Here is a 22,722-nt window from a genome sequence, read left to right on the forward strand (position 1 = left end):
TTTAGATTTCATTATATACATCTTATTACACGACACGTGACTTGTCTCATCACAACGTAATATAAAAAGAAAGAAAATAATTGGATTATTATTATGTATTCTATGCTCACAATGTACATATGAGGACAACACTTCCAGTGCAAAAACGTGTGGCAAATAGACTACAGTAGCAGTAGTGCGTACTCTACTGTAACATAACTGCGCACGTGTCGTCAAAATGTTTGATGCATGGCAGATCAAAGGCGAGATGCAAGGCGCTTTGCGTACCGACAGCTGAGGCAGGGATTTTGAGAATTGTGACGCGACATTCCAACGTACCCACAAGTAACCCACGTTGGCGACCACATTTACGATATGAAAAACCACGCGTTGATGACCTAAGCAATGTACACACTTTGGAATGACTTAAACATGGAACGAGCAGCATTATAGGTGAGTAATTCATTGCATCTGCATTGGAACGTTTCAGTGCTTGAGCTGCTAACAAACATCCTCCTGCTGCTTAACCCATTCTGAACGGGCACCCATTTTGGTGTCAGCATCATGTTATGCTTTAGCTATTGAAAAATAGCAGATCTACAAGCTCATATCGCGCCACCGAGTGGCGCGATACGAGCTTGTAGGTCTGCTATTTTTTGAAAAATCGAAGAACGACTGACATTTTTTTAATCTGATCTCGGGTCAGAATGGGTTTAATCAGACCAGTGTGTGTGTCCAGTGGGAAACCTCGCATGAATCTGGTCTCGGGTCAGAATGGGTTAAAAGATAAAAACAGCCACTGTCTGTGGAGCTTTGTTTCTATTGCATCTGCCCGTGTGAACGCAGCCTAATTCATGTGCGTACCAAGCTACATCTCCAGGTGCTGAGAACTAGCCCAAAATAATGATGTGCAGCCCTGAGCCACTTGAGTCATAATCCACCAAGAAACAGAGAAATCAGTATTTATGATAAAAATACAACACGATCATATGAAATTGCTATTATTATCAGGCGTAAGGCTAGAGAAGTCGAAGCCTTCGATACATGTACTGCTGACAATTGCATGCATAGATAGATATGCCTGGATTATGATATTATTGTGTGTCATGGTCACCACGGCCACCTGGTGTGGACTGTATGTAATTCAGCACCATGGACAGCGGTGCCTGCTGTGTGTGTGTGTGTGTGTGTGTGTTGAGGGTGCATGCACCACATTATAGAGTACGTTACTGAAATGCAGTGGAGATCAGTGGTCCACAGACAGAACATACCACTTTTGGTTGGTTAGATAGACGACACATACTTGTTCAGCAAATCTTTTATTTGATTTTTGTAAATGGTCCAATCGGTTTTTATCTGTCACATCACATGTTTACATGCGTAATTCAGTGGGTTGAAATTTGTTTTCATATATATAAATCTTTTTCAGTAAATAAGTAAAATGGCCCCTCCCAGGGCAGAGAGAGTGAGAGCAAGGAGGAAAATATAAAAAATACAACAAAATCTGCATGTATTACACACATATAGTATAGCCGCATAAGACAAAAGCTCTCTCTGACAATTCACAAGGTACAGTAGATCTCATAGGTGAACAGTCCACATGAAGGAGGTAATACAACAAAAAACAGTCCGTTAAAGGAAAGTGTTCCACTGTGGCAGGCCCAGGCGGCCACTTGATATGGAACAAGAACATTTCCGGCGACGGAATTTCCAATATTTGAATTTGCCGACAAAGTGGCTTCAAAGTGGCGTCTGTAGATACCAATGGGTCACAGTGACGGCTCCCTTCGACTTTGTCCATAATATTTACAGTCTATGGGCAGGCCAGCCTGGTGACAGGCGGTTACACGCCCGCTATATTCCGACACACCACCATTCTGACTCGCCTGCATTACTAACCCTGCCCCGAATCCTAACTGCACGCGGAAGACACGTAGTCGGGAAGTGTTAAAGTCTTGTACAGCAGTCTGATGATAGCCGGCTGTTCAGTCGCCTTATGTTGTTGTTATTTAGACTTTCTTTTTTCTTAAATCAAATCCATACATTTTTATTTCATGAAGGTCAGTCCCATATGCCTACGCACGTAACATTAATAGTCAGCCTACTTTTATTTTATTTTATTTATTGCAAGTTGCATTATCAGTTGATTTGTCTTCTCAATCCTCTGCCTATATGGCTCTGACCCTCCCCACCAATTATGATTGTCATATAACAAATTAATCAGGCTTTCTTAAAAAAATAAGTAATTCATTAATTAGGTTAAGCCAAAGGAGGGAAGATGGAGCCTACCCTGCACTCTTTGTGAGAGTGCAGGTCTAAGACTTAGACTATGTAGCAAAAAAATAAAAACGGATTATCCTATTCACTTCATGAAAGGGCAAAAATGACTCGTACATATGCACGCACGCGCGCGCACGCGCACACACACACACACACACACACACACACACACACACACACACACACAATATTGTGAAGAATGTAGCTGTGAGTACCAACTCACATCCAGTGCAAAAGGGACACATCTTTGACCCGTGATAAATGCGTGCATTGTGTGCAATTTATGAGTCACTGAGACTCACAGAGGAGTCACTATTGGGTTCCGGTTCCGGATTGTCAGTGCAATCCACAAAGACGTCCAAACTGGCTATTACACTCCGATACATGTAGTGTGGGCAAATGTCAAAAGACAAAATACAAAAAGTCCAAGAGCTGTCATATACCACACACATATCACTCGAAGTACCAGCTACCAAAATGTACAATAAACCACAGGAGAACATGATCTCTTAGAGGGGTGAAAAAGAGATTGATTCACTGTTGGATGCAACCCATGAACTATCCAGGAAGATCAGTACAATCCTGGCAGACACTACATCCTCGAGTCTACCCCGTCAACAGATCAGTGTGAGCACACGGTTCCTGGGTTGCCTCTCGCTTTCATATCCGACATGGTTTTTGGAGGCTTTTCCAAGGTTGTTCGGTTCAAACCAGCAGGGGCGGGCAGCACAAGTTTGAGCACAAATGTACACAGTGAAATCCACAGATTGAATCCATCCACTTGAGTGTGTGCAAATATAACCAAAAGGAACCAATTTGGTTATAATTTGTAAACTCCCAGAGTTAGATTAACCCATTCTGACCGGGCACCCATTTTGGTGTCGGCATCATGTCGTGCTTTAGCTATTTAAAAATAGCAGATCTACAAGCTCATATCGCGCCACCGAGTGGCGCGATACGAGCTTGTAGGTCTGCTATTTTTGAAAAATCTAAAAAAAAAAACGACTGACATTTTTAGAATCTGATCTCAGGTCAGAATGGGTTCATCAGGACCAGTGTGTGTCCGGCAGGAAACCTTCGTATGAATCTGATCTCAGGTCAGAATGGGTTAATCCATCCACTTGAAACTCTTGAGCGTGTGCAAACATAACCAAAAGGAACCAATTGGTTTATAATTTGTAAACTCCCAGAGTTAGATTAACATTGAGGATTTTGACTGAAAGCAGTAGCCACAGTGCCTGACGTTTGACTGCTCTCCTCCTTATCGACTCTCCCCCATGCAGACCTAAGGAAAAACTTTGAGCAGGACCCTCAGGGTAAGGAGGTGCCCATCATGGGGATGATCGTCCTGCACTGCCGTCCCCCAGAGGGAATACCTGCTGCAGAGGTAAGACCAGAGCCAGGCCCGACGCTCTCCCCCCCCCATCTCCAACTCTACTCACAGACGCATTGCAAGCACAGCACAGGCACAGCTTAGACTTGGTGCTGACAGCGTCACCTTCACTCCACACCGTTAATGGCACGCACGCACGCACGCATGCATGCGCGAGGGCGGGCACGCTCACACGCACGCACACACACACACACACACACACACACACTGAGAGGGGCTTTCACTCCTACAGAGTGTGAGAGATCTTGATCAGAGGGAGTGCATATAATAAGAGATAATAGCATACCAGGTTGGCACCTCTTTCTCTCTCTCTCTCTCTCTCTCTCTCTCTCCCTCTCTCACTTGCTCACAACACGCATGCACATGCATTCACGCTTGCACACACACACACACACACACACACACACACACACACACACACACACACATTGAATGAGAGAGAGGAGCATACTCCTCCCACTGAGGGAAATGCCCGTGGCGAGGGTAAGATCACATCAGGACGACACCCCCCCCCCCCCCCCCTTGTTCAGTCATCCACCAGAACTCACCTCCACCCTCTGAACACGCAGAGAGAGAGACTGAGAGCTTATACTCCCACAGAGTTGACAGTATCTGGATCACAGTATCTGTCTGAGAGTCAAAGTCGCTCCCTCTCTCTCTCTCTCTCGCTCTCTCTCTCTCTCTCTCTCGCTCGCTCTTGCTCTCATTTCTTTTTCTATACGGTATATTTCGGACAGATTTGGAAACGTGGTATAGCACTGGGTCAGAGAACACAAATAAATAATAAGCAATTCCATAATGTTTGCAAAATGAGATTGGCCACAGTTGTGGCATACATGTGCCATCTTTGATTGGACATGATATTTAATAACATTTTGATTCAGTTCTCCGTTGTCCAATAATCGGATCCCTGGTCTGCATACTGGACCCTGCTATCAGCAAATAATAATATACATGCTAAATAATGTATGTATATTTAATACTTTAATACTTAGGTAGAGAACACTTGCATCACGCTCTGACACCTTAGCCGAATGAATTGGCTATAAATAAGAAATGTTGGAATAATCTATAATGTCAAGGTTCTCCGTATAATATAAATATATACAGTATTTTGTCCTGTTTTAAATCCATAACAGTTCTGTATCATTATATAAATGGACTCCCTAAATGCACATGCTCTGCCCATTGCATCTTCTCTCACTCACTGTGGAAATCAGTGTGAACTACACCTGTGTAATTTATCCCATTCTGAACGGGCACCCATTTTGGTGTCGGCATCATGTCGTGCTTTAGCTATTGAAAAATAGCAGATCTACAAGCTCATATCGCGCCACCGAGTGGCGCGATACGAGCTTGTAGGTCTGCTATTTTTGAAAAATCGAAGAGCGACTGACATTTCTAGAATCTGATCTCAGGTCAGAATGGGTTCATCAGACCAGTGTGTGTCCGGCGGAAACCTCGTATGAATCTGATCTCAGGTCAGAATGGGTTATGCACGTCGCCCATGGGAGCGGATCGGGGGCTGAGGTCAGCCCCGTATCGGGCGGACCGTATAAATGATTCACTGTGGAAATGGAGGAATGATGTCACTCAGGCGCTCCCGGATCTGCAGTGTGGGTATAAAAATAGTTGGAAGTGGGCCTGCAGATGGAATCACAATCTCTACCGTCTAGTCCTTTGTCAACACAAATGAGCCCCCGCCGTGAAGGATGGGAGTGAATAATGTAAAGTGAGCACGAATACCAGCCAGGCAATCCCTGCACCACCTCCACAGTCCAGTTGATTCTATGAGCACCTCCCTAGATGAAATATTGAGATTGTGAACATGAGTGCGATGCTGTGAGCTTTCGGGAGAGTGCGGGGTTGCATTGATGCAGATGCTGGCATGATATAACACCTCCTGGGGGTCTTAACCCATTCTGATCGGGAACCCATTTTGATGTCAGCATCATGTCATGCTTTAGCTATTTAAAAATAGCAGATCTACAAGCTCATAGCGCGCCACCGAGTGGCGCGCTACGAGCTTGTAGGTCTGCTATTTTTGAAAAATCGAAGAACGACTGACATTTTTAGAATCTGATCTCAGGTCAGAATGGGTTAATCAGACCAGTGTGTTGTCCGGCGGAAACCTCGTTATGAATCTGATCTCAGGTCAGAATGGGTTAATGGGATGTGAGTCTCCAGGGGGGTTTATTTATTTATTTGATTGTTTTGTTTGTTTTGTTTTTGGATGGCTTCCATGAACATCCCAGCTCTTGTGAAGAAGAGTGAGTGTGGAGAAAAAAAATCCCCCCTCGGTCAGCATTGAAGTCGGGGCGAGCTAATGAGACTGGAGTCACAGAGGATTGGATCAATTTCGTATACCGTCGTGGCTAAAGCGGTTTCTATAACCGGGAGTCTGACATTCTGCTGAAAGCATCTTTACCATGACTCTGGTGAGGCGCGTTTTGCATGAAGAGAGGTGTCACACTAGAAGACTGCTGAATGTAGTTTGTCGCCCATTCTCTTCCCATCCAATTAGTTTTTCCCGGTTATAAGTCTCCAAACTGTATTTTGAGTTGTTTTTAAACACAAACATTTCTGGGGGTTTTATTATTTCACTTTCAACGTATACGTATTATTACCATTGGTCATAAAGATTATTTCAATTTGGGTAAGAGAATTACCAGCAATTTATTTCCCCCCGTTTCATTTCAAGATAGATGAAGTCCTAAAGGTCACATTTTCTAACATATAGATAGTTAGATACAGAATATAATTTTCACCATCTACATAGAAGAAAAATAAAGAACTCCTTAGGCTTTATAGGGCTCACTTTCGGTTTGTTTTTGAAAAGGCCAACATATGCACATATTTTACCAGAGATTGCAATTTTGACATACTTAATAGAATGTAAGAAGAGGTGGTTTGAAGTGTACATTCTAGTGCTCTCAGTTCAAAGCCGTTTCACTTTCATAACTTCTCAGATATCAGAGAGCGTGCTCTGAAGTGATCTCTTCTTTTATTTGGCCAGAAGAGAACTCGACAGCAACGCCGCGTAATGAGTTTTCTGTGACGAGGTTACTGCAAAAATGATCAGCGAGACTAAGGAGCCAATTTCACCTTCTTTGAATGAAAGCTCTTTAATGTCATCCCTGTCATCTGCTGTAATTTCAGTTGGCCAGAGTAGACTAGGTGCATATCACAAAGAGAGAGAGGGGGGGGGGGGGGGATATGCTAAACATGACTGTAATACAAGCTGCTTTCTCTGTCGAGCACATATGGAACCTACTCAACCTAACCCCCCCCCCCCCCCCCCCACCACCACCACCACCACCACCACCACGCGCACACCCATGCACACAATGCATTCACACTTATTTTCCTCATTCCTCGTGCCGGTATGCCTCTGTTATTTTCTCATAGGTCAGAGCGAGCCTCCAAGAGCGTAGATGATGAGCCTCATTACTAAGCCAAGCAATTACCCCTCCACACCCTCCATGCCAGGAGCCACACTCTATGTATTCCTCCAACATAAGAGACAAATCGGGTTGGAATAGTAATGCAGCCTCTGCATAACTCCAGGGAGGAAGCAGTAGCATTTGTGGGGAGGCAGCTGGCCACCATGGGGCCCACTTAGTGGCTCCCCATCATTTCTGATTAACCTCCAGAGTGAGAGAACAGCAGTGCTGGAGATACCAGCCGCTCCAATATCACCCAGACACTGTAGATATACCACCCCTAGCTCCAAACACGGCCCATCCACTGTCGAGATACCAGCCGCTCCAACATGATCCAGACACTGTCAGACCCCACCCAATACACCAATGTGGCAAAATCAAACTGTGTCTTTGTGTGTGTGTGCGTGCGTGCATGCGTGCGTGCAACATCAGTTTGAAATGACAGGTGCACGAGATTGTGTGCATATCTCGGATATCTTCAGAAAGTGGCCTAGAGTATGTGAAACATTTTGTGCAGTCGTCGTCATGTATTTGCCCACATACAGCATGTACTATACGTGTATCGCATATCTTTCTCTTGTGTTGCGTGTGCGTGCGCGTTTTCATAACGTGTGCATGTCGTTGATAAATTGTGCGCCGAGAATCCGTCTGCTGGATTAATGAGGTAGTGGAGTGTATGTGTAACTGTCCCCGTTCAGCTTGCTTGACGGAAGCGGATGGTGACCCTTGTCGTGTTTTTGGCAGGACCAAGTATGACTCAGCGGTATTTCTAATTCCCCTTTATCCCATTCTGACCTGAGATCAGATTCATACGAGGTTTCCGCCGGACACACACTGGTCCTGATGAACCCATTCTGACCTGAGATCAGATTCTAGAAAATGTCAGTCGCTCTTCGATTTTTCAAAAAATAGCAGACCTACAAGCTCGTATCGCGCCACTCGGTGGCGCGATATGAGCTTGTAGGTCTGCTATTTTTCAATAGCTAAAGCATAACATGATGCTGACACCAAAATGGGTGCCCGTTCAGAATGGGTTATAGAACTTGTAGTATATACTTACTACTATACTTACTTACTATACTAAATTAATTTATCCCTTGCAAAGCGTGTACAAAAGTTACCTTTGTTTTTTTTTGTTTTTTATTTTAATTTTTTAATTTATTTATTAGGAATAAAACTGGACTAGATCCGGATCTTCAAAATAGTAAAATCAACAGTTGACATTTTTGCAGACAAAATGCAGAACCCGGTTTCACGATGTTATTTGTTTTAGAATCAGCTTTTGTTTGCATTAAAGGTATATTCAGTGATTTCACTCAAAAAACCTTAGGTTTCGTTTTTGGCTGTGGGACCCAGCCTTTCGTCCAATCAGGATAGAGAGTCAAAAACGAAACCTAAGGTTTTTTGACCCCCAGGGGTTAACTGGGGACAGGGAGGAACTCCTTATATGGCCAGCACACTCTATAGTAGGGAGGATTATCACAACAAAACAAAAAAAAATAAGTGATATTTGAATTAAGTGAAATCACTGAATATACCTTTAATTTATGTCCTAAATGGAGCTGTTTCGCCGTACAATGGAAGTCAGGAGACTGTTTTCAATTTCTGATCAACGTATTTAAGATTATGTCACCAATTGGACTATAGTTACGTCATGACAAGGCAACTACAAAACTGCCCTTGTGCTTTAAGTTGTTATCCCGTTAAAACTGGGAAAGCAGCTTTTTTTTTTTTACATGTTAGAAAAATCTTGAAAGTGTGTCTTTTCGCTCCTGGGGGAAAAAAAAGTGTCAAGAGTGTCTGTTTTGTCACGTCTTGTAACTTTGTGGAAAATTCCCCCCAAAAAACCCAATTACAGTAACACAATTGTTTAAAAAGAAAAGAAAAAGAAAGTGTGAGAAACGACTGATTTCGAAGGCATTCGTAGAATCCTCAGGTCTTAAGGGGTTTAATGAACACTCAGGGTTTCACTGTGTACTACATGCCATGCTGCAGCAGTGCAGTGTTGCCTGTGGGTCACCTTGAAGCCAGGTGCCAGGTCAGGAGAGGGGGGGGGGGGGGGTGGCAGAGAGAGAGGTAGAGGTAGAGGAGCAGCGATGAGGTCTTTGATCTTCATCTGCGCTCTCTCCTCATGAGTCTTTATGACGGCTGCACTGTCACTCGTCGCAGTGCTCCTCTGTCCTCTAATTGCCCCTCGACCGGCAGAACATTTCTCAGCATCTAATCAGCGACCTAAGTGTCATCTGAATGAGGTGTGTGTGTGTGTGTGTGTGTGTGTGTGTGTGTGTGCGCACATGCACATGCACATGCACATGCACATGCACATGCACATGCACATGCACATGCACATGCACTGTCACTCTTAACCCATTCTGAACGGGCACCCATTTTGGTGTCAGCATCATGTTATGCTTTAGCTATTGAAAAATAGCAGATCTACAAGCTCATATCGCGCCACCGAGTGGCGCGATACGAGCTTGTAGGTCTGCTATTTTTGAAAAATCGAAGAGCGACTGACATTTCTAGAATCTGATCTCAGGTCAGAATGGGTTAATCAGACACAGTGTGTGTCCGGCGGAAACCTCGTATGAATCTGATCTCAGGTCAGAATGGGTTGAGAAGATGAGAGGACCTGGCCAGTAGCACGGGGCCAAGGGAGGTGACCTTGTTGGCAGAGCAGGTAATGAAATCACAGGGACGTGGCCCCCAGTGAAGGGCCCATGCCCGGAGCACCCACATCACCACCCGCCCCCTCCTCTCTCCGTCAACAGTGACACTGATGACCGAGGCCTAATTGAAACAAATGTGCCAATTACCCCATTCATTTCTCACATCCCTCTGCCACACGCTTAGCGGCCTAATTTGTATTTGTCCCTTCATCTTTTTTTCCTCTCTGCCACTGCCCCTCTCTCTCTCTCTCTCTCTCTCTCTCTCTCTCTCTTTGTCTCTCTCCCATTGCCTACTGTTTCTCACCATATCTGTCACCATTGCTCTGCCTCTTTGTCTCTCTCTCTCTATCTGTCCCTCACCGTCAGCCTCTTCCTCTCTTACTCTCCTCCCTTGTGCTTGGTGAATCTTTTCATCATTACCCTAGGGCTAATGTACATACCCCCCCTCCCCTTTTCACACACACACACACACACCACACACACACACACACACACACACACACACACACACACACACACACACACACACACACACACACACGCACACACACACAGTCACACCGGGGAGCGACAGGCCAGGCTTGTTCCAAGCGTTAATTGCCTCTTTCAACTCGCAAATTTCCCAGGATGAAAATGAAATAAACACATAAAGAGGGTAGAGTGGGAGAGCGGGCAAAGAACAGAACGCTCTCTCTCTCTCTCGCTGACGCTTATGTCACCCTGGCCGGCTTCCCATTCAGTGACAGATTAGTTTAATCATGAGAAATTAGAGTCTTTCCCCCGTAGTTCTCTTCCCTCCCCCTACCCCCCTCTCTCTCTCTCTCTCTCTCTCTCTCTCTCTCTCTCCACTTTCGCCTTTCTTTTCCTCTCCTCTCTCCTCGGCTTATCTATCGACTTGGCTAAACGCTGTGCCACTGATGAAACACTCACTAAAGGGTATCTTTTAATTGTGAAGCAGAATATGGAGACCGTCTTGAAGACCGTCGTCAAAATGTTTTCTACGAGGCAGAACGGGGGGGGGGGGGGGGGGGGGTTGTTTGGAAGAAAACGGTCCTTCAGTCGTTACTGCTACACTGCAGTATAACTCTCTTCGCTGCTATCTGTTGTTTAATGAGTCAAATAGCTGTTAGAATTGACTGTGAATATATGTTGGACAGACAGCTGGGCGCCGTGATCCCCTCAGAATGTGTGTTTGCAGCGTATGTACAATATGAAAAAAGGAAAAAGACTTGAAAAATGATCAGTGCATTATGTTTATCTTTCTTTTTTTTTTCTATGTATTTACCTGCAATCCATCATCCCTGAGGTCTGGGTGTCATTTCTATTTACGTTGCAGTGCTTGTGTGCCCGAAGGCTTTCTCTCTCACCCTACTTTAAATCCAGCCGGTGTGTTTGTTTATTATAAGGGGTGTCTGCTCTATCCCAGTAAATCTGCTGGGCACAGCCTATCCTGCCATTCCATGAATGTAATTTGCGCACGCAGTGGTGCAGCTCCCCGTACTAGGGAGTAGGAGCAGTAAAGCATCACTAAGTTTGTAATTCATAATTAGTTTTCCCCTCTGTTGCTGGTAATTGGTTATAGTGCTCCTCTTGACTGCCTAATGGCTGCAGTATTGCTGGGGAGCTCTGTCTGACTATAGCTGGTCTTCTACAGGATTGGAGAGAGAATGATGATGATGCGATTTGACAGGCATGTGGATTGTTTATGATGTGGTACAATAGGAAGTTCCCCCTGCCCTTCAAAGTTCAAAATACTCACAAATTCTTAGAAAATGCTAATTGGAATATGATTTAAATGTTCAAATTATTACTTGCGCAAGCAGAGCGCGCAAGTAATGTTTTCGCCCGGTCTCTTCCGCCGTGACAGCTGTCCCGCCATTCGATGTTTATGCAGAAAAACATCAAATATGTGCCTGTTTTGCTGGGACCAAATGACCACAAATGACCATATTTCTTACGTCATCATTTAGAGCTAGTCATACGTATACTATATACATAATCAGTAAAAATAAAATAGCAAATTGTGCCTGATCTGCTGGGACCAGAGTACGTGGTGTGTATATGTATGACTAGCTCTTAATGATGACGTAAGAAATATGGTCATTTGTGGTCATTTGGTCCCAGCAAACCAGGCACAGATTTGCTGTTTTCTTGCATAAACATCAAATGGCGGGACAGCTGTCACGGTTTTTGGCGCAAAGTAACCACAGTATACCGCTAATCAACTTACAACTACCCACTTTATACAGTATAGAGTATAGAGTATATATGTATACGTATATAGTATATGCCTATATACTATATATATACTATATATATTTCTTACGTCATCATTTAGAGCTAGTCATACGTATACTATATACATAATCAGTAAAAATAAAATAGCAAATTGTGCCTGATCTGCTGGGACCAGAGTACGTGGTGTGTATATGTATGACTAGCTCTTAATGATGACGTAAGAAATATGGTCATTTGGTCCCAGCAAACCAGGCACAGATTAGCTGTTTTCTTGCATAAACATCAAATGGCGGGACAGCTGTCACGGTTTTTGGCGCAAAGTAACCACAGTATACCGCTAATCAACTTACAACTACACACTTTATACAGTATAGAGTATAGAGTATATATGTATACGTATATAGTATATGCCTATATACTATATATATACTATATATATTTCTTACGTCATCATTTAGAGCTAGTCATACGTATACTATATACATAATCAGTCAAAATAAAATAGCAAATTGTGCCTGATCTGCTGGGACCAGAGTACGTGGTGTGTATATGTATGACTAGCTCTTAATGATGACGTAAGAAATATGGTCATTTGTGGTAATTTGGTCCCAGCAAACCAGGCACAGATTTGCTGTTTTCTTGCATAAACATCAAATGGCGGGACAGCTGTCACGGTTTTTGGCGCAAAGTAACCACAGTATACCGCTAATCAACTTACAACTACCCACTTTATACAGTATAGAGTATAGAGTATATATGTATACGTATATAGTATATGCCTATATACTATATATATACTATATATATTTCTTACGTCATCATTTAGAGCTAGTCATACGTATACTATATACATAATCAGTCAAAATAAAATAGCAAATTGTGCCTGATCTGCTGGGACCAGAGTACGTGGTGTGTATGTGTATGACTAGCTCTTAATGATGACGTAAGAAATATGGTCATTTGTGGTCATTTGGTCCCAGCAAACCAGCACAGATTTGCTGTTTTCTTGCATAAACATCAAATGGCGGGACAGCTGTCACGGTTTTGGCGCAAAGTAACCACAGTATACCGCGAATCAACTTACAACTACCCACTTTATACAGTATAGAGTATAGAGTATATATGTATACGTATATAGTATATGCCTATATACTATATATATACTATATATATTTCTTACGTCATCATTTAGAGCTAGTCATACGTATACTATATAAATAATCAGAGTAAAAAATAAAATAGCAAATTGTGCCTGATCTGCTGGGACCAGAGTACGTGGTGTGTATATGTATGACTAGCTCTTAATGATGACGTAAGAAATATGGTCATTTGTGGTCATTTGGTCCCAGCAAACCAGGCACAGATTTGCTGTTTTCTTGCATAAACATCAAATGGCGGGACAGCTGTCACGGTTTTTGGCGCAAAGTAACCACAGTATACCGCTAATCAACTTACAACTACACACTTTATACAGTATAGAGTATAGAGTATATATGTATACGTATATACAGTATATGCCTATATACTATATATATATACTATATATAATTCTTACGTCATCATTTACAGCTAGTCATACGTATACTATCTAGTAAAAGTTAAGAAAGATAAGATTTATACCTTCAGACCTAAATAACTGAAGTTGTCCAAATAAATATAGAGAGATCGCATTTTATTTGGAAAAGAAGTGAGACGCATAGAGCTATATTATATAGCATTCTGTACCAATCCATAGTTGAACTAGAAGAACAAAAGGCAGGAATTATTGTTATAAAATGAATAAAAAGATGAACCAATACCTTAAAGAGGAAGGAAATCTAAGGGTAAAACTACAAAACAAAACCAATGAACGAAGGAAACGTATTCACATAAGAAATTATCTCCTTAAAATACCCCTTTCAGTTCGAGAGCAAAGAAAGCAAAGAAGAAATACTTAATAATACTAGGTGTTTACATGCATAAAGTAGGTAGGTAGCAAATAGTTACATCTAAAAATTATACATTTCAAACGTTCCTTCACAGAGATACTGAGATTTGACAGTTTAAAGGACTTGCGTGCTCTGCTTGCGCACTAGTTGACCATTTATGGCCTACTAGTGTGCAACAAGCAAGTATGCACTCGACAAGAGTGCAGTTCTAGTTATTATTATTATTATTATTTACTTATTTACTCGTTTATTTTATGGGGGTGTATGTGATATCATGGTATCTTGTATTATATTTATTTCTCATAGGTAAATTTAGTTCAGGCTTATACTGTTACAGGCTAGAACCTGTTGTGGATAATTCCCTGAACTGAATGATGTGCTTGTTGTGCTATTGTGCTCTCTCTCTCCCTCTCTCTCAAAATGAAATCACAGCTCTTTGGAAATGATCTCTTCCTGTCATTCTCTCTTTAACCTCTCCTTCTGTCTCTGCCAACCAGGTGGAGTGGCTGAAAAATGAGGAGCTGCTGAGTTCGCTCAGCGACGACCACGTAGACACGCGAGCTGACCACAACCTGATCATCAACGAGGCGCGTCTGTCCGACTCCGCCAACTACACCTGCTTGGCCAGCAACATTGTGGCGAAGAGACGCAGTGCCACCGCCACTGTGATAGTCTTCGGTATGCAACCGATAGCCTCCCCCCCCCCCCCCCCCCAACAAAACCCCTTCCGGTTCCTTTCCAGTTGTTATGTTTATATAACGGCATACAGTATTTCTTTATTTGTGTTCACCTGCCAGTGAGGAGCCCCCACCTTGGGGGGGGCATAGGCTCGAGCCACCCATCCTACTACAGCAATACTATTTGTTGTCAACATCCCACTGCTGCAGTCTCCCTACCCTTAAATCCACTACATTTGCCTACTACTACAACATGCAGTGAACTGCTACGGGGTTTACTGTGTACTTATGAGGTCAATTTGTTTTTAGTTACCCATGCCCCCACACAAGTGATTAAGAGACTTGATTAAGAGACTTCTTGGCATTTTCTGGCGAAGAAAGATTCCCCATTATTTGGATGAATGTATTATTCAGCCTCTCATTTAAAATCAATGTGTACCTTATGAAAGAGAATAAGCCAATGTATCTTAATCACATTTAAAAGGAGTGTTGCTCATTAAATATTTATTCACAAGCGGCCCTTGCAGCCAAACACAGGTTCACAAGCTTTGATAACGCGCTGAAGCATTTAGCCTCCTTGCGTCTCAAGTCAGAGTGAGCACAGACTAAAACCTGTTACTAAATCAGAGCACTAAGTGGTCGACTACAGAGAAAACTATTTCCACAACACCTCAACCTGTCTGGTATTATGAGTCACTGACGGCCTGTGGAAACGGTGCAGACAATTCCTTTTAATGTCTGTCTTCTTTGCTTTCTCATGCTTTTTCATGACTGTATATATATTCATTCAAAAGCTGTTGACTGTGAAGTCAGCAATTAGCTATTATGGGAGGGTGTGTGCTAGGCAGCATACTGAATTGTGCTGAGTTTGCCCCGGCCGTTTGGCATTCTTTCCTCGCAGAGTCTTGCTGCAGGCATAATCATTAGGAACTTCAGCTCTTATTTTACTATTATTTATGATCTGAAGGGGAACAATGTTATTACGTCCTCTTTATCCCTACTTCTCCATCTCTTTGGTTTAGGGCAGCAACTATAAATAAATCAGCTATTTTTCTATCGATTACATTGTTGAGTAATCAAATAATTTGTGTTGTAGGAAGCTGTGTTGTACGAGCCCTTACTTTATTTTGATACAATGTGTAAAGGATAATGTCAGGGTGATTATCTCCCGACAATGACCACCTAGGCACACATTATCCCGCTTATTACATGGCTACTTACTACATAAATTAATAAATTGACCCAAAACACAACAACACGAGATATGTCCTTGCTTGCGGTAATAAAAGTATTCCATAAGTGTCGCGCTGGCCAGCGTCTGCCCAGCACTGTTGGAAAACGAGGAAGTGAGTTGATCAAATAGAATCCATTTACGGGTACTGCTTTGTCTATTTCTCGCTCAAATGTTTTCAAAAACATTTTTGAGATTTTTTTTTAGCTGTAAATGACATTGTGTGTGTGTGTTTACATGGCTGTCATGTTGGAAACAGCAGTAAATCAAGCGGGGTGCAGCAGGTGGTTTGATTAGCCAGCGGTCTGTTATAGAGCGGAGCGGTCATTATCCAGAAATAACAGACATCTGAATTCAGCGATTGACCAATCAGAATCAAGCATTTCAACCACGCCATGTAATAAAGAACTATACAGTATATAACTTACTGCACCTTTAACTGTTGCACACCTACCTTTCGTTATGTTTTTCTCACACTGTTTCTCTCTCTCTCTGCCTCCTCCAGTGAATGGAGGATGGTCTTTGTGGACAGAGTGGTCATCCTGCAATGTGCCGTGTGGGCGCGGAGTCCAGAAGCGGTCTCGGACCTGTACCAACCCAGCGCCTCTTAATGGAGGACTGTTCTGTGAGGGCATGTCTGTTCAGAAGATCACTTGCAATGCCCTTTGCCCAAGTCAGTCCCTCTTCATACATACATTCATAATTTACATAATCAGTGGTTTCAAACCTTTAAAAAAAATAGCAGAAGCTTGCATCGTGGCATGAAATGACTCGCTGTGAGCTTGTAGATCTGCAGCTTTTGAATAGCCAACATATAAATGACAACATTATTGCGATGCACTTTGAGAACCAAGGCTCTACATAAGCCATTCCCAACCGGTGGGCTGGGGCCCACTGGTGGGCCTTGAGGTTATTGCAAGTGTTGCAATAACCAAATAATTGCCAAAACACTATCATTGTTATACCGATGAATAGGACGTTCCACTGATCCAGTGAGTCCAGAGGGAAGCATGCACGTCCCCAACAAAGTCACAGGTTGCCGAACTAAAATACAAAAAAATACATAAGTCTGCACACTATCGGCTCCCAGGAATTTATTTAATCAATTAGGTACAAGTAAGACGCGCAAACGCGGGAAGCGAACGCAGCTCGTAAATGGCAATAACAACAATTAGAATAAATTACATACTTTTTTAAGGTTTTCTTTTTAAAGTTCTCTTTTTTGTGTTTTTTTAAGATTATATTTTAAAGTTAAGTTTTTTTTAAGTTAAGTGTTTTTAAAGTTTTTTTTAAGTTAAGTTTTTTTGTGTTTTTTTAAGTTTAAGATTTTATTTTTAAGTTACGTTTTTTGAAGTTAAGTGTTTTTAAAGTTTTTTTTAAGTTATGTTTTTTGTGTTTTTTTAAGATTTTATTTTTAAGTTAAGTTTTTTTAAGTTAAGTGTTTTTAAAGTTTTTTTTAAGTTATGTTTTTTGTGTTTTTAAAGTTTTTTTTTTAAGTTAAGTTTTTTTTAAGTTAAGTTGTGTGTGTGTGTGTGTGTGTGTGAGTGCGTGCGTGTGTGTGTTTTGTGTGATACAGCTGCGCCCTCTGGTGGCGGGCGGGTGGTGTAACAGCGGGACAGACAGACACACGGACACACAGACATGATCTGCAGGGTCTCATAGTTAGTGCTCACTGCATTCGCAACAATGTTTCGACCCTAGCGAATCTTCATCATGTCTGATACAATACAGGAAAAAGGCGTGTTACATACAAACAGCATCGCAATTACTAGCAGCTGTTGTGGATGAGAAACTAATGACACACCGGTACCCGTCCGATCTACAATCTCAGGTTACCCTGGTTGATGCCACGGAGCTAGAAGTTCTCAGATTTACAGCTCTGGGACAAAACCAAACTGTCATTCAGATAGAGAAACAATTCTCCAAGCATAAAACGGAATGTCTGTCTGTCTGAATGAACGAATGAATGTCAGTCTGAAACACTCCTCACTGGCTGCACCAATCGCTGTGAATTGTCACACAGGCATTGACCATTATAATTATAATGGAGGTCTTAATGCGGCCCTTTTTTCAATTCAACAAATTTAACGCTGTTAATTATTAGTGAATTTTTAAGACTCACATTCAAGTGCTTTTCTCTCAGAAACCGTAAGGGCTACAGTTACAACACTTGGAGGGGAGGTTCATAATACTATTAGAATTAATGTAATAAATCATTTCATCAGTCGGCCTCATGGTGGAGCTATAACAGCCCACATTACATTTTGCCTTATAACTTTAGCCCATTTTGTGTGGGATCGATTTTCCACCATTTTGAATTTTCTTCAAAGCACACTTTTTGATCTTCTACCTACATATTTTGTCCAAATAGTAGGAGGGGGCCTATTTTACAAGAAATGCCACAAATCACGAACGGAATGTCCATTCCACCACAAATTTTAATCACATATCCAGGGTGGTTGAATCACTAGAGAGCCAAAAGCAATTCCATTTTCATCCATAGTGGGTGCCGCAAATGTGAAAAATGTAAACACTTTGCAAAACCATGATTCTTGGGTGATAAATCCCGTCCTAATTACAGGGGTGACTTGACAATGTAATTGTCTAGCTAAATCAGTGGGAGGGGCCACACTTTCCCCAGAAAGTACTACTTGTCCGACGGGCAAGTGCCTCGCTCTGACACCAGACTGATTACACCTCAAAATACATACATCAGTCATTTCTATGTCATCGCATTACCCACACTGTACATAATTTGGTGTTCATATATTCGAATGGGTATACAAAAAGGACAATATGGAAAAAGTAAATAAAAATGACTTCTCAAAACACCTAGGTGTATCCACCACACAATTACAGCGGGAAGAAATGCAATAACGTAGCCTACAACAAATGCCATTCAAAATAATAAAAGGGACAAAAAGGGCAAGAACAATAAAATCACGTAGATGCAAAAAGGCAACGACAATGAATGCAGTAATAAAAGAGAACGTTCACAGACACGGCAGTAGGACCATACTGTAGTTAAAGGAGAATTCCATGCTAGTAGACTTTCTTACCTTTCTTAGTAGTCGTTACGTCCCCACCAAAGAGGTCCAGGTGTTTTTTTTTGTTGCAAAAACTCCTTATTGGCTATTTCCCCCACCATAAGCCCTCAATGAATTGCATTGAATTGAATGGGAATTGAATGGGGCTATGGGGTGTTGTGCTAATTCGCTTATTTCCATCGGAATAAGTAGTAAAGTGTGCCGCTTGGGATATTATTTACATTATGAAGAGAGGATATATACACACAATATTTTTTTTGAGCGATGGAAATAAGCGAATAAGCACAACACCCCATAGCCCCATTCAATTCCCATTCAATTCAATGCAATTCATTTAGGGCTTATGGTAGGGGAAATAGCCAATAAGGAGCTTTTGCACAAAATAACACCTGGACCTCTTTGGTGGGGACGTAACAACTACAAAGAAAGGTAAGAAAGCCTTTTAGTATGGAATTCTCCTTTAAGTGTATAAATGCAAAAAGCTTCACGTTGGAGAAGTAAGCAATTGTGATCGCCACAATTATGTGTATAAGACCAACAGAGCCCTCTACACTCAAATTAGTGAACATAGAAGTAATATCACGTGGTCATGTGGTGACGAACGTAATCCAGTTGCAGCGCATTTAAAAAAAAAAATCTAATAGCTAACAGCCAATCCACAACCTCACAACATGTTGCATCACGCTGCGTTGTGAGCTTGTACATCTGCTAATTTCAGTATTTTTGCCACTCTCAATAAGAAAAAAGATCATGACACATTTTCAACATGCCCCAAAATAGGGTCGGCAGGTTGAAAGTGGCTAATAAATGTCTTGTTGCAGAAAAGAAAACGTGTCTATAATAATAATAATATGTCACAGGATGATGGATCGGTGTGGTTTGAGATGCACTATAAATTGAGAAAATATCCATGAAAGAACTGAGTTTCAGGTTAACTGTGAACACTAGAAGAGGAACTGCCATGCACTGGGACCCCAAATGATGCCCCTGCTAGAGAGGTATTGCATTCAAATGATACTTGACTCATCGGTTGGATGACAGTTTAGTGAAATTTTGTGTGGCCCTATAGACCTTGAAAGTGCTTGAATTTAAAAGCAGTTTAAAGCCTGTGACGGCCACCAGGAGCTAGGTGGCGGCCAGCAGGAGCTAGGATCTATTTTCTTTCATATAACGTCCTTGCAGGTTCTCTTTTTAATCATATGCTCTGCGGAGCAGCATGTCAACCACAGCAGCATAAGAACTATTTCCTGTGTCTGTGTTTCCCCCCCCCCCCCCCCCCCATAACATTACCCTGCCTATACGGACGTTAGCAGCAGTTACAGAGCTTAGACTGTCAGGTTGTATGTGTTGTTTTGACAATTGTGAGGACAATTCATTCTGTGAGGATCAGAGGCGGCATCAGAGTGCCTATTGTAAGAGGAAAACGATCACACAGAAAGCTCAACAGGCGTTGCACTCATTCGTGACCATGGTCAACTCAGAAGCGCTCGGCATTCATACAAAAGATGTCATTTGCATTTAAATTAGATGAGAAATTGCGAACAAACGTGGAAGTGTGTAGGTACCCACCCCCGACAAAGCAACAAAAGGAAAATTACCTTTCGGCTCTGCTCGCAAAAATGGATTATGGCCACCACGAACACTGCCAAAACGTCTCCAGGCACCATATGGTCCCACAATATCTGTTGAGCTAAGCATGATGAGCGCCTCCTTGATCGGATGACACAGGCGGCAGAAGAAACCTGCCCGTTAACATGCGACCAGGCTGACTCGGCTTCATTGCCCTGCATCAGACACCATTATATATGAACACGCCTGAAGGTTAATATGGAGAAAATGACGTCTCAAGCTGCACTACCACCACACATGCTGTGTTCTGTCTGTATGCACATGTGCGTGTGGCCTGTATGCATATTTATTTATTCAGCGAATGCAAAGTCCTTAAGCCAAGCGGTTGCCTCCTGGTCTGCTGTAAGGAGGGTGACTAATCCTCCTTCCAGTCTTTGGAAAGGGCAAACTTCAATGATGTGCTCCATAGTTTGCTCCTCACCACACACACACACACACAGTGGGCTTGGGCTGTATGCATTATGTGTACATGCTACTGTATACTACTATAATACTTGGGCTGTATGCATTATGTGTACGTACTACTGTGATGTGTCTGTTTTTCCTTTTTATATTTACTGTATGCACCGCTATTAGGAGTGCCATAATACACAATTTCATCCATACAATGCGATACACGCTATTGGGCTCACAATATCGATTACGATATTATTATATATTTTTTGCGATAATCATCAACCTTGCCCATCATCTTCTGTGAATTTGTGTTAATAATACATAATAAACTGTATTTATAGCACTTGAAGTTCGGAGAATGGCAACCGGACGCAGCGTTCATTATTTGAGGCATTTTGTTCAAATCGGACCACTCCTGGAAACTTTGGATCTCATAGCCAATCAGGATGGAATATGAAAATTCTCACAGATCCGTCTTGATCACAAGACGATGATTTATTAAATACTAGCCCTTACCCGTTGTGAGATATTTGCCCCCCCCCCCTTGTGGCCGTGGGGGGTACTGCGCCCGCTGCGTTTTTAATTCACTAATAAATTCATTAATAATCATTAATGTGTCAAATCAAAAAAAGGGCTTCATTACGCCCTCCATATTCATATGGTCAATGCCTGTGTGAGTGATTGGTGCAGGCAATGAGGAGCTACGGCGGTGTTTCTGACAGACAGACACTCAGACATTGTTAGAATTATAGTATGATATATATTATTTAATTTTAATTTTAATTTTGTATTTTTGCAAAACAATCGGTCTCCTGGTGGCGCTATAACAGGACGTTGACACACACAGACAGATAGACACACACACACACACACACACACACGGACAGGAGCGAATACATAGTCTCAGCCACGCCTTCAGCCTGGCGAAGACAATGATGTGATTGAAGCCATCATAATGATTACTGTGATTATGGTAAGCTTATATTTCATATTGCACACACACACCATACAGTAAGAACTGCTGTAACTTTCCCCAGTAGCTTTTTTCAGTTTCTTTCCCATTCAGATTGAACTTTGGTTATGTTTAACTATAATAATGACCCTAGTGTCTCTCCCTCATGTGTTACAGTTGACGGAGGCTGGGAGGAGTGGAGTGAGTGGACGGTGTGTAGTAGCCAGTGTGAGAGGCAGCGCAGGAGGGAATGCAACTCGCCAGTGCCCAGATACAGAGGCAGGATGTGTGACGGCAGTGGTGAGGCCTCAGAGAACTGCACCAATGGACTGTGTACCCAGAGTAAGTCCTTTGTTACACGCATTAGACCAGTGGTTCTTAAACATTTTAGTTTGAGGACCAAAATGTATACTGTATTTGGCCCCACACCCCCATCTGAAAAGATTTTGTGCGTAATTTTTAAATAAATTTCAAAATGTTGGAATGCTCTCAAGGACCCCTGGGGGTCCCCAGTTCCCACTTTGAGGACCAGTGCATTAGACCAGTGGTTCCCAACCTTTTCTCGATATGGGCCCACTTGAAAACTTCGAAAGCATGTGCTGCTGCGTGCTGCTGCGTGCATGCTTTTGTATTTTTACTCAAGTCAAGGACAGGACCTTTACTTACGTAAAAACAAGCGGAGTACTTCTTCCACCAATGAACATTCCTACACTCCTAAAAATGGTATAGGAGTCTGAGTCTCAGATAGGGTTTCAGAGCAATGGATCTCATCAGGGGCGCAATAACCTAGGGGACGGAGGGGACGAATCCCCTGCCAGCGTCACATTGGTCCCCCCCAAATGAGTTAGGGGGTCCCCCCT

The 22,722-nt window shown here is 42.4% G+C and overlaps 1 protein-coding gene across 3 annotated transcripts in view; it reads left to right on the forward strand.

The window, feature by feature from the left end:
• unc5db (unc-5 netrin receptor Db) overlaps positions 1-22,722 on the forward strand; it is a 242,114-nt gene that overhangs the window by 159,001 nt on the left and 60,391 nt on the right. For all 3 annotated transcript variants that reach the window (XM_083783854.1, XM_083783856.1, XM_083783855.1), the window contains exons 4-7: positions 3,543-3,646; positions 14,428-14,608; positions 16,344-16,511; positions 22,040-22,204. In XM_083783854.1, coding sequence (XP_083639980.1) covers positions 3,543-3,646; positions 14,428-14,608; positions 16,344-16,511; positions 22,040-22,204 — 618 coding nt within the window. The remainder of the gene's footprint in view (positions 1-3,542; positions 3,647-14,427; positions 14,609-16,343; positions 16,512-22,039; positions 22,205-22,722) is intronic.

The sequence above is a fragment of the Protomyctophum parallelum genome, assembly GCF_964188405.1.
Source record: "Protomyctophum parallelum genome assembly, chromosome: 15".
In the NCBI taxonomy this organism is placed as follows: Eukaryota; Metazoa; Chordata; class Actinopteri; order Myctophiformes; family Myctophidae; genus Protomyctophum; species Protomyctophum parallelum.